Below are 11,256 nucleotides of genomic sequence, written 5' to 3' on the forward strand. Positions count from 1 at the left end.
CGGCGGCCGGCACATAGCAAGGAGTTATATTCTTATTTTGTATGGTTAATTACCTAAACACAGTTGCTGCATAGCGGTTCCGCTTGCCGACAACGGTGAGGTGACGTGGAAATTGCCGTAAGATGCATATATTTCTGAATTCAGCAAAGTTGTCAAGAGCTAACATGTCTTCTTTATATTTGTAAAAGGCACATTTCCAGTAATTCTAGATACATGTTTGAAATTTTGAGTCCAGATATTTCTAAATTTGTGGTGACTAAGTGAGCTTTCATATTGCATTCATCATAGATTATCCAATGTAACGTAGACAATGCAATATAGACGGCTTAGAAGGATTCTATAAGCAAAGATTTTTTTGAGGAGAGACGTGCATCGCACGTGCAAGCTTACTAGTACGCGCAAATTCGCAAACAATCACAACGGAAACCCGGCGTTCCGTTGTGCGTTTGGGGCCTGGCATAGCGCCACGCCATCATGCATGACGCACGAATTGAATGGGCCGGTCTAGAAGGGCCGGGCGGATATGCCCGGCCCGATGCGGGCGGGCGGGCGGTGGGCGAGCGGTATTCCCCTTCTGCTTGCGAGATGCTGCAAAGCGCATCAACGACGAATGACTAGCGAGCAATTGAGACTGACGGACGTCGACGATCAGCTTGGTTTATGGTGCAACCATATATATAATACAGTAGAAGCAAGTGGTGAATATGAAAAAGTTGAATGTGGATAGATGCCTTGGGCCGTTGAGAGACGTGGACGGCATGCTGTTCGCCGGTCGCCGTCTGACGGGCCACAAGAAGAAGAAGGTCGACACGGCAGGCAACCGTGGAGAACCGGTTGAGCTTTGTTTGATGGATTCGGTCTAGCATCTTTCGCGCCATCTTTGCTGCGACTTGTGTCTTATTATTACTTTACTAGGAGTATCATCGTTATAGGAAAACACCGGCTACTGCGCTCACTTTACAATCCTCTCGAAAGAAATTAAAGCTGTGTCACTTTATATCAGGTTCCTTTTGGTCGCAAAGTTATATCAGTTGCTCATTGCGTTCTTTTAACCGGCTTCGTTAGGTAACTGGCATCGCTCAACAGGGAGGACAAGTGGACAGCCCACCGTGAACAGGCATGCTTCTTGCCGGAATCTAGCGCAGTCACAGAGCACCATCTTTACTTATTGCTTTCGAACTTGACCCCGGTCAGTCACAGCACCTTGACCCCTGACCCCTCCAAAGCTGTTCAATTCCCTTCATCAAAGGTCGAAGTTGCGATCTACTGGTAGTGGACTAGTAGTATGCTACCTAATTTATTCCCACCTGTTAACGCGAACGGCACAGCACAATACATGCATAACTTGCACTAAGAACATTCATATTACTTGCACCGGGAGTACTAGAATTATATACATTTTCATCAGAGGACTGCTGCTTCGTCATTCTACCCCACGTTTGTTGTTACAGATATCTACAGCTTATTCTATGTACGTATCTAGTATTATCTATACGATGATGATCTCTTCTCTATGTCTGCCGCTCCTGTGTGATCAACGGCCTCTTGTAGTACCTCAGCAGCAGGGACCAGCAGACGACGCTGACGGAGGACGCGGCCATCGCGGCGCCGGCGACCCACGGCGGCAGTCGGAACCGGGTGGACGGGAACAGCACCCCCGCGGCGATCGGGATGCCGATGATGTTGTAGCCGAGGGCCCACACGTAGTTCATCCGTATGCGGAAGAAGGCCTTCCTGGACAGGTCGATGGCGGTGATCACGTCCTCCAGGTTGCTCTTCATGAGCACGATGTCCGCTGCCTCGATGGCCACGTCGGTGCCCGCGCCGATGGCCATCCCGACGTTGGCCGCGACCAGCGCCGGGGAATCGTTGATCCCATCGCCGACCATCGCCACAGTTTTTCCAGACAGCTGCAGTGATCAATCAAAAGATTTAAAGGCAGCGAGTGGATGATGCGTGGCTGTATCCTGTTAATTACTGTGTGACAGCACCATCAATCAAAGTAACAAAGCAAAGGATATGGCCCTTTGAGACAAAGCAAGGACATCTTCTAGTCTAGCTCACCTGAAGCTCCTTCACCTTCTCAGCCTTCTGCTCCGGCTTCGCCTCAGCTATGATGTTTTCGATGCCAACCTCTTTGCCGATGGCGTTGGCGGTTCCCCAGTTGTCCCCGGTCACCATTATGCACTCCACCTTCATTGACTTGAGGTATGATATCACCTCATGGGCGTTCGGTTTTATCGGATCAGACACAGAGATTATGCCCACTATTTCTTGATCCATGGCCACGATGATCCCTGTGTGTGCCTTCTCTTCCTCTTCTATGAGGATTTCTGAAGCTTCCACAGGGACATCAATGTCTAACGACAGCATGAAGCTCTTGTTGCCCACAATGACACTCTTGTCGCTGATCTTTGCCTTGACACCGTGTCCGGTGACCGAAATGAAATCCCTTGCTTCAGGCCAGATATGGGTTTCTTCCGGGTGGAATTTCTTAGCATGCTCCACTATCGCTTTCCCCAGCGGATGCTCACTGTTGTCCTGAAAATCAGTGAAATTTAAGCAAGGTATCCTCCCAAGACGGTACAACAAAGTCTACTAAGAAGACGCTGCAGACACATATATAGTTAGCAAGCATACCTCTGCTGCTGCGACATAGTCATAGAATTCACGTAGGACCATATTTTTAAAGAGCCTGGTATTGACGACAATAGGCTTCCCAATGGTCAGTGTTCCTGTCTTGTCGAAAACAATGCAGTCCACCTGTAAAATATCATACAGATAATGTTCGTCAACAATATGAAGGACTATCTGCTAACACGTTTTCACTTTTATACTTATTGTTGATACCTTCTGCGCACTCTCCAGGGCTTGCCCACCCTTGATCAGAACACCTTGCGAGGCACCGACTCCAGTCGCAACCATCACAGCAGTTGGAGTTGCAAGTCCTAGGGCGCAAGGGCAGGCGATCACCATAACCGATATTCCGAACTGAAGAGCTAGCTGAAAGCTATCCATGGAAGATGGTATCCACGAGCTAGGGTAGCCATGAAACCTCCCAGCTAAGAACCATGTAAGCCAAGTAAGCAAAGAAAGAAGGATGACCTGCAAGCATAAAGCTGATTATTCAGTACTCGTAAGAGTACAATGTTACTGGATTAACACAATGCAACAGAACTCACCAGGGGGACAAAGACTTTGGATATCTGATCAGCAAACTTCTGCACAGGAGCTTTTGCCATTTGGGCTGACTCTACTAGCCTTACAATCTGTGCCAGGGCACTCTCGGATCCAACAAATGTGGCCCTGACATGGAGCACACCATTCTCGTTCACCGTCCCTCCAATCACAGTGTCGCCCTTCCTCTTTGCCACGGGCCGTGATTCTCCGGTGATCATGCTTTCATTCACATGGCTCTGGCCCCAAATAACAAAGCCATCGGAAGCAACTTTTCCACCAGGTATGACTTTGATCACATCATTTTTCTGAATCAACCGACTGTCGATCTCTTTCTCGTTTACAACATTCCCTTCGTTGTCATATATCAGCACAGTTGCAGTTTCTGGTGCAAGATCCATCAGCTTGGCAATAGCCTCAGAGGTCTTTCCTTTTGCCAAGATCTCGAGGTATTTTCCGAGAAGGATAAATGATATGAGCATGGAACTTGTCTCAAAAAAATCAGTTGACATATAATTCTCAGAAGTGGCAGCTCGGAGAACCGAGTAAACTGAGTAGAAGTACGCTGTGTTGGTCCCCAGAGCAATGAGCACATCCATGTTGGGTGAGCCATGACACATTGCCTTGTAAGCACCAGTGTAAAATTTGCGGCCAATTACAAACTGGACAGGTGTTGACAAAATCCACCGCAATAGTTCACCAATGCTCATCATGTTGACAACCTTTTTGTCCAGCCCATCCTTCAGCCCTGGGATGTACATGAACACCATGGAGGTTAGGAACACTGGAATTGTGAACAGTAAGCTCCACAAAAAGGACTGCCTGTACCGCGTTATCTCCCCATTTCTATGCTGCTCTCTTCCATCGGCTTCCGGATATATTGATACAGCAATATGACCAGATCCAGCTGACTCGATGACCTCGATGAGATCTCGTGGACCTGTTTGGTCAGGCTTGTAAGAGATGGTTATCTTTTGGAGCTCCGTATAGATTTTTATGTCTTCCACACCAGGAAGAGCTTGGACAGAACTTTTCACTATCATTACTGATCTCTCATTGAGAATGCCATCAACTTTGAGGTCTATCCTGCTCCGATCTTCTCCTGCGGTGACCAGTATTGCTTCAAAGCCAGATTCTTCAACTGCATTGACAAGTTGGATAGCAGCAACAACCCTCCGATTATAACGGATTTCCGCCTCTTCAATAGCCAGCGCAACGGAAGCTCTCTGAACCCCTGGAACAGCTTGCAAGGCAGATTCAACTGTATTTGCACAAGACGTGCAGGTCATTCCTTTTATGTGCAGCCTGCATACTAGAATGCTCTTTTCCTTAAGCTCCTCGTCGATCAGTTTAGCTCCGAAACCAACATCTTCAATTGTTTCCCTAATTTTCTCCTCCTGTAAAAAAATGCAGACATGAACTTCAATCTCCAAACAAAATTATCAACAAATAGACACAAACTCTCTGTAAGAGCATCGACTAAAGATCATGAAAAACATCTATCTGTACATGCACAGTTATTTCCAGAATTTTTTTAGGTTGCCAAATACAGTGTTCCCCCCCTTCTAAAAAAGGGCTCCGTGTAGCCCAGGCTCACTTTCGACTTTTCACTATGTTGGCCTCTTACTCACTATACTTTAGCCCTAGATGGTACTGCTATATTCAATAGGACACCTAAGTGTGGCACTATCTTCTAGCAATTACTGATTAAAGTTACTAGATGCAGCAAGAAATGACATCAGCCCAATCATAGGTGCCATCCAACAAGGAAGTGTGTGAGCAAGCAGCCATTATGCTGAAATAGAGATGAACCTTTTTTGGATCCTAAAATTCCAATCAAATGAAGTATCTCTCATCATCCAACTACAGTAGTGCACTTACGCTGCAAGAAAAGGACTTCCAATAATAGGAAAAGTACCCCTATCGTTCCAATAATTTTCACGATACTGATAAAAAGGTTATGTACTTCTTGTTTTCTCAAAAATAACAGTTCTTTCCCGAAAGATAATCAGAGATAACAATGGTGGGAGCGGGACAAGATCGCACCCCAAATGCTCCACTGATGAAAGAAAGTAATCATGAGATGAGAAACATGAGTTGCAAGATTTTCACGAATAAGAAAATATTTACCAGCCTGAAAATTTAATAGTCAGTTGACATAAGCTCAAGTCTAGTGGGAGGAAGACCAAATGAACATATTTAAAAACTTGGAAGTTATGCAACAGAGTGCACCAGAACCCAGTTATAAGGAAAAAACAAAGGGTAGTATATCCTTTTTCCATGTGACCACTGTGTACATAGGTAGCCGAGTTCCATTACTTCAGCAAAGGCACAAGAGCTCACAAGTTCAAAACATCTAATAAAAGATTTTTGAGAAGATAGATACCTAAGGGTAACAATCTCCAGAGGTAAGACACAAACTTTAGTTGATAAACTTTGAGATTCTGTTGTTGTACATACATGGGCATATAATTTCTGGCTTGCAGTGCATTTGTAGTTGAAAATTGTAAACATCAACAATAAGTAGGAACCATCAACCTGTTTTCCACAATCAAGCTTCATACTGAGCCTGCAGCCTTGATCACATCACAGTATTTACAACTAGGAATGTAATGAGAACCCAAATCGACCACTCGATGTTTTAAAGACGCGCAAAGTAGTTAGCGGTTTCACATCATAAGCAAAGTTGCCTACCTGTAGCCTTCTGAACCACACAAAGTCAATAAATGCAAGAACTTTCGGGGCCACCGCCCCTTTAAACGTTTCTCATCTAAAAAAGAAAACAAATTAAGGCCACATGAATCCTTCCTGGAGTGATGCTATTAACCATGCGTACCAGCATTGGTTGTTTAGCAGGAGTTTTTGTTTAGTCTCTGCCACTGGATTCTTCCCCCCCCCCCCCCCCCCCCCCCCCCCCCCCCCCCCCCAAAAAAAATATATGCACACTCGTGCATATTCGAGAAAAAAAATAGTCTATCACCTCGGAAAGTTGCCAATTCTCCCAATATCAGCCAATTTTGTGATGCTGGGACCTCCTAAAGCTAAACGCCCGTGTATCAGTTTTCAGAGTTCTGGTAAGGAAGCAATGCATGTGACTTGACGTATAAGCACAGCACCCATGGGCCACCACGCCCAAAGGATGAAGGGAGGATGAATCCTTGTACTCATCTACAACTGTACATCAAAAGTATGCACAGCATTTTCACTAAAGAAAACCTCAAAATAATCACACGCGACCATCTAAAATCCTAAATTCATCCGACCCCATGGCCGACCCCCCACCCCCCCTAAAATGCCAAACTGCCTGCGGATGTTGAGCTGAGCGTGCTTAACAATTGAGGAAGGGCCCCAAAATCAGGGTGCTCTGCTCTGCTCACCGAGACGAATGCCGGGTAGAAGGCGACCTGCGCGCGGCACCCGAGGACGTCCACGGCGGCGTCGTGGATGCCGGGGAGCCGCTTGACGGCCTTCTCGACCGAGCCGGCGCACGCGGCGCAGGTCATGCCGGTCACCTGGAACACCGCCACCTTCTCCTCCTCCTCCTCGGCCGCCCCCGCCGCGGCCTCCAGATCGCCGGCGACCGCGGCCGCCTTGGTGCGCCGCGGCACGGGCGCGTACCGCGGCCGCAGCGCGAGGCGGTGGCCGCTCCCCTCGGCGCCGCCGCCGCCGCCGCCGCGGAAGCAGGCGAGGAAGAGGGCTCGAGTGCCCGCCGCCATACCGAGAGAGGGTTTCCGTCCGGGAATGGCGACCGCTGGAGCTCGGGACGATCACTGGGGGGTCGCTTGAGAGTGCTTCGGACATTGCCGGATTTATAGGGCGGGGAGGGTGGCGCCGATCGTGTGCGCTTCTTTTTCCCGAAAATGAGATTGTGGGAGAGCGTCGTTAAAGCAAAGCGAATTCATAGTGCTCGCAGCGTCGGACTAGAATATGGCTGCTAACACGTCAGTCGCGTAGGCAGGTGGAGAATTCCGGTATAACCGATTGGAAAGATCAGACTGCAGACACGAGCAAATATTGTTTGGGTTCCGTCGCGTGGCCAACACATGATGTACACGGCCTTGTACCCAATGGCGGAGCTTAGTGCATGGTTGGGGAGGCTGTGGCCCCCCAAGGATTGGCACATGCAGGCATAAAAATTTGAGAGAGAGATTAGATGATGAAAATGTATTTGTTTGGCCTCCCCACTAGCTCATACTCCCTCCGTTTCTAAATACTTGTCTTTCTAGGCATTTCAACAAGTTACTACATACGGAGCAAAATGACTGAATCTACACTCTAAAATATGTCTACATACATCCGTATGTAGTAGTCATTTGAAATGTCTAGAAAGACAAATATTTAGGAACGGAGGGAGTATATTCTATCTAGCCCCCCAGCGAACTTCGTCAAGCTCCGCCACTGTTGTACCTGTAGAGCGCAACGCAAACGCTGGCAACTTTCATGAGCGAAACCTACGCCACCGCAATCTTTTCTCTCTCCGGTCCCTCCAAATTATATACAGTCTCTCTCTCTCTGTATGCCTTCTTCCTAAAAGGTAAAAACCGCATCAATAGTCACACCTCTTATCGCTTCCTTTACTAATCCTAATTAAAGACAACGTAAGGTACCGTTGTCCTTCGTCCATCCTTACAAACTCTCCCTCACTCTTCTCTCCCCCTATTTGGTTTGATAGAACAATGCCTGTGCGTTGCAACGGGATATAAATATTCTAGTACGTTTGCAATTTACCTGTCAATAATTATGAGATTTTTTAAATAAATGTTCATCAAAATCTGACCGAATTACCTTATATTTGATTAGAAGTTTGGTAAGTAAATTAAAGTGAAATTGGTTCAGAAGGTAAATAAATTAAGGTGATTGATTATCATATGCATGAAAATTTTGACAAAAGGGTGATGGGAAGAAAGATGAAATAAAAACCTTACGTTCTTTTTAAGTAGTAGAGACTTCGTACTCTCATCTTTGTCTTCTTACCTCTTTTTCCCTTGAAAACCACATCAGTTTGTCCAACCTCTTGTTTATTTACCATATAAAGTTTCTTTTTTTCTTTGGTAAGTCAACAAAGTCTTAATGAATGGGGATTTACCAAAAACATCCTATTTTTAAAACACAATCACACTTATGTGGGGCAGATAAATCACGGGATAACCTACTAGAATATTTATCGCCAGGTTGCAACACACAAGCATTAAAACATGTGCAGCCACAAAATACATTTGGAATTTTCTTTTCTCATAACATGGATTGAGTATAACTTGGACACTTTTTACGATTGAGCAACAACAACAACTTGCCAACGAAAACATCTCGCGGTGACTAGGATTGCCATAGACAACATAATTTCAATACACTAGTCCAAAATTTGCGAAAGTTAAATAGTAATAGTGTAATGTAAACAAAACATCATTATAATTCCAACACACACACACACACACACACACACACACACACACACACCTAAAAGTACCATTAAGATGTTAGAAAAACAGTATTAAGTTTATACTCTAAATTGTTTTGTTTTTTTGTATTGGCACCCATGGTAGCCCATAGATCATTCCTTTTTTAGGACCATGGAGATACTTAAACCATGGGTGTTACAAACTCGTCTCTCATTACATTTCCAGAGCCATAGATCAGTCCTTGGCGGTGAGATCAACTCGTCTCTCATTACATTTGATAGATGCTCGCTGCAATGATTCCACACATGTGACGATCTAGCTAACACAAACAAGTAAAATTACATATAGGAATCCTATTTTAAAATCTAGTGGTTTTATTTAAAAAATAGTAGTTGATTATTAAAATGTTGTAAAAAATCTAAAATCATGAATCACTAGAAATAATTGAAATGGAACATGAATGTATTATATAAATTTTAGTAAGAATGGGATGTCCACAATGCAAAAAAACTAAGAAATAGGAAGACAAGTTTTCAGTGTAAACATCACAAAACTTGCCATACTAGTGCTGCATATTATAATTTTTAGGAAAACACAAATAATTTAAGAACTTGTGTTTTATTTTGAAAAATCTAGAGTTACAATATAATTTCATATTTTATAAAACCGCAAATATAATTTTTTAAAAAGAAGTATTTAGGGAATAAGATCATAAACATTCCCTAAAAACAGAAGTTTATATTAAAAAATCTAGAGCTACAGTATAATATCATATTTTATAAAACCGCAAATATAATTTTAAAAAAAGAAATATTTAGGGATTAAGATCATAAACATTCCCTGAAAACAGAAGTATTTACGGTAAAATATCATAAACAGAAGTATTTAGGGGAAAATATAAGTAAAAAAACGCCTTATATTTTGAGATAGAGGGAGTATTTCTTTGGAAAATCGTAAATGATTTATGAACAAACATGGTGATTATCTATGACAGCTCCTAAACTTATTTTTTATATAAATTCCGGAGTTGCAATATAACTTCGTAATTTCTAACTTGTCCTGTTTCCATATTTTTTTACATTTACTGCATGTATTTAGATTTTTACTGCTAAATAAGATTCTTTTTTAATAGACTGTCGCGTGCGTGAAACCATTGTCATATCATGGATCAAACCATATTGGGTCATGTAAGGAACCAAATTTATCCGAGGTCGAGGCCCAAACCATATTGTTTTCTTCAAAGTTGACAACATTCTATATCTTTGCTAGTCATGTCTACTTCTACGCCGAATTTCACTCGCTTTTGCCTACCAGCTTTGTTTGGATGAATTACTTTGCCATACTTATAGTTTGCTGTTATTTCACTGTAGATGATCCTTGACGAGGCAGTTAAAATTTAGCATAGTAATACGGACATGAGTTTCAATCACAAAATCTCAAAAGAATCGCGCACAAGCATCTAATTGTATGCCTACTCGAACCAACTGTCTGATCATCTGGAAACGGCCCATGAGAAAACACGCAAAAAGGTGTAGGCAGAACAGATGCCACACGGGCGCGCAGAAATATTGTGAGTATCCAATGCTCACCGAGACGAGTGCCGTGTAGAAGGCGACCTGCACGCGGCCGCCGAGGACGTCGACGGCGGCCTCGTGGATGCCGGGGAGCCGCTTGACTGCCTTCTCTACCGAGCCGGCGCACGCAGCGCACGTCATCCCGGACACCGCGAACACCGCCACCTTCTCATCTTCCTCCTCCTCCGCTGCCTCCAGATCGACAACGGCTGACCCGCCTTCTCCTCCAGCACCCTCGCCGGCGATCACGGCCGCCCTTGGTCGCTGTGGCATGGACGGGTACCGCGGCCGCAGAGTGAGGTGGCCGCTCTCATCGGAGCCGCTGCTGTGGAAGCATGTGAGGAAGAGGGACCGAGTGGCCGCCGCCATTGGGAGCGTGAAGAGAAGGTTTTAGGTTGGGGGTTCTGCTCGGGGGTGGAAAAAAATGGTTCGAACATTGGCAGATTTATAGGCGCGATCGAGTACGCCGTTCGGTTACGCAGCTCATCATTTTGTAATGGGTGGGCTTGGGCCGGAAGCAAGTGTTGGATTGGACGGCTAGTTTCTTCTTAAGCGGATTCGACGACCTCGGACTGTCGAAAACGTCGACACGCAGCCCAGGTTCCTCTGGGGAGAAATGGAATTTTCATTCATTCATTTTCTAAATGACGCTGGGCAAGAAATCGAGACTTGAAACTTTGACATTCGTGCTCGCGTTTCAATGTACTACACGTATTCCGTCGGTTTGTGTTTAAAAAAGCGTGCAAGTTGCATGATTGTAGGCAGCACGCCACACAAAATTCCAATTCGAATTTGACTTGGAGTTGCTTGTGGTAGCAGGACGCTGCTACGCACATCGCCTCGGAGCTAAGCAACGTGATGTGATGTCGAATTCGAATTAAATTATCGGAAGATCTCGGGTGCCCACGAATCAAATTCGAGCCCTGGTTCTGATTTGTCTTTGTCTTTGAATTTGGAGGTCCCCCGTTTCAAAAGCAACGAATGCCAGAAAACATAATGCCACGACAGGTGACCTTGCTAAAATTAATCAGCCGTTGTTTTCACATCTCCCTGGTGTACGCCTACGTGCGTGGAATGTAGAGCAATCTCCCTGGTAGCAGGAGCCA

General features: G+C 45.0%; 1 protein-coding gene and 1 pseudogene across 1 annotated transcript; both read right to left on the minus strand.

Moving 5' to 3' along the window:
- Positions 1-1,333: 1,333 nt before the first annotated feature.
- On the minus strand, positions 1,334-7,150 carry LOC123046369 (copper-transporting ATPase HMA5). Its single transcript, XM_044469717.1, has 6 exons — positions 6,555-7,150; positions 3,183-4,574; positions 2,851-3,105; positions 2,641-2,763; positions 2,065-2,541; positions 1,334-1,910 (listed from the first exon to the last, which is right to left on the minus strand). The coding sequence occupies exons 1-6, from the start codon at positions 6,891-6,893 to the stop codon at positions 1,512-1,514; spliced, it is 2,985 nt and encodes a 994-aa protein (XP_044325652.1). The 5' UTR covers positions 6,894-7,150; the 3' UTR covers positions 1,334-1,511.
- Positions 7,151-10,068: 2,918 nt separating this feature from the next.
- On the minus strand, positions 10,069-10,548 carry LOC123046370 (copper-transporting ATPase HMA5-like; annotated as a pseudogene).
- Positions 10,549-11,256: the final 708 nt, after the last annotated feature.

This window comes from Triticum aestivum, chromosome 2B (assembly GCF_018294505.1).
Source record: "Triticum aestivum cultivar Chinese Spring chromosome 2B, IWGSC CS RefSeq v2.1, whole genome shotgun sequence".
Taxonomy (NCBI): domain Eukaryota; kingdom Viridiplantae; phylum Streptophyta; class Magnoliopsida; order Poales; family Poaceae; genus Triticum; species Triticum aestivum.

What these genes read in the sequence shown, in the direction of transcription:
- LOC123046369 (XM_044469717.1), bottom strand. Translation starts at nt 6,893, where the DNA reads ATGGCGGCGGGCACTCGAGCCCTCTTCCTCGCCTGCTTCCGCGGCGGC. An exon ending in ACTATGTCGCAGCAGCAGAG is followed by an intron (nt 2,542 to 2,640) that starts GTATGCTTGCTA and finishes ACTGATTTTCAG; the next exon opens with GACAACAGTGAGCATCCGCT. An exon ending in AGAAGGTGAAGGAGCTTCAG is followed by an intron (nt 1,911 to 2,064) that starts GTGAGCTAGACT and finishes TGATCACTGCAG; the next exon opens with CTGTCTGGAAAAACTGTGGC.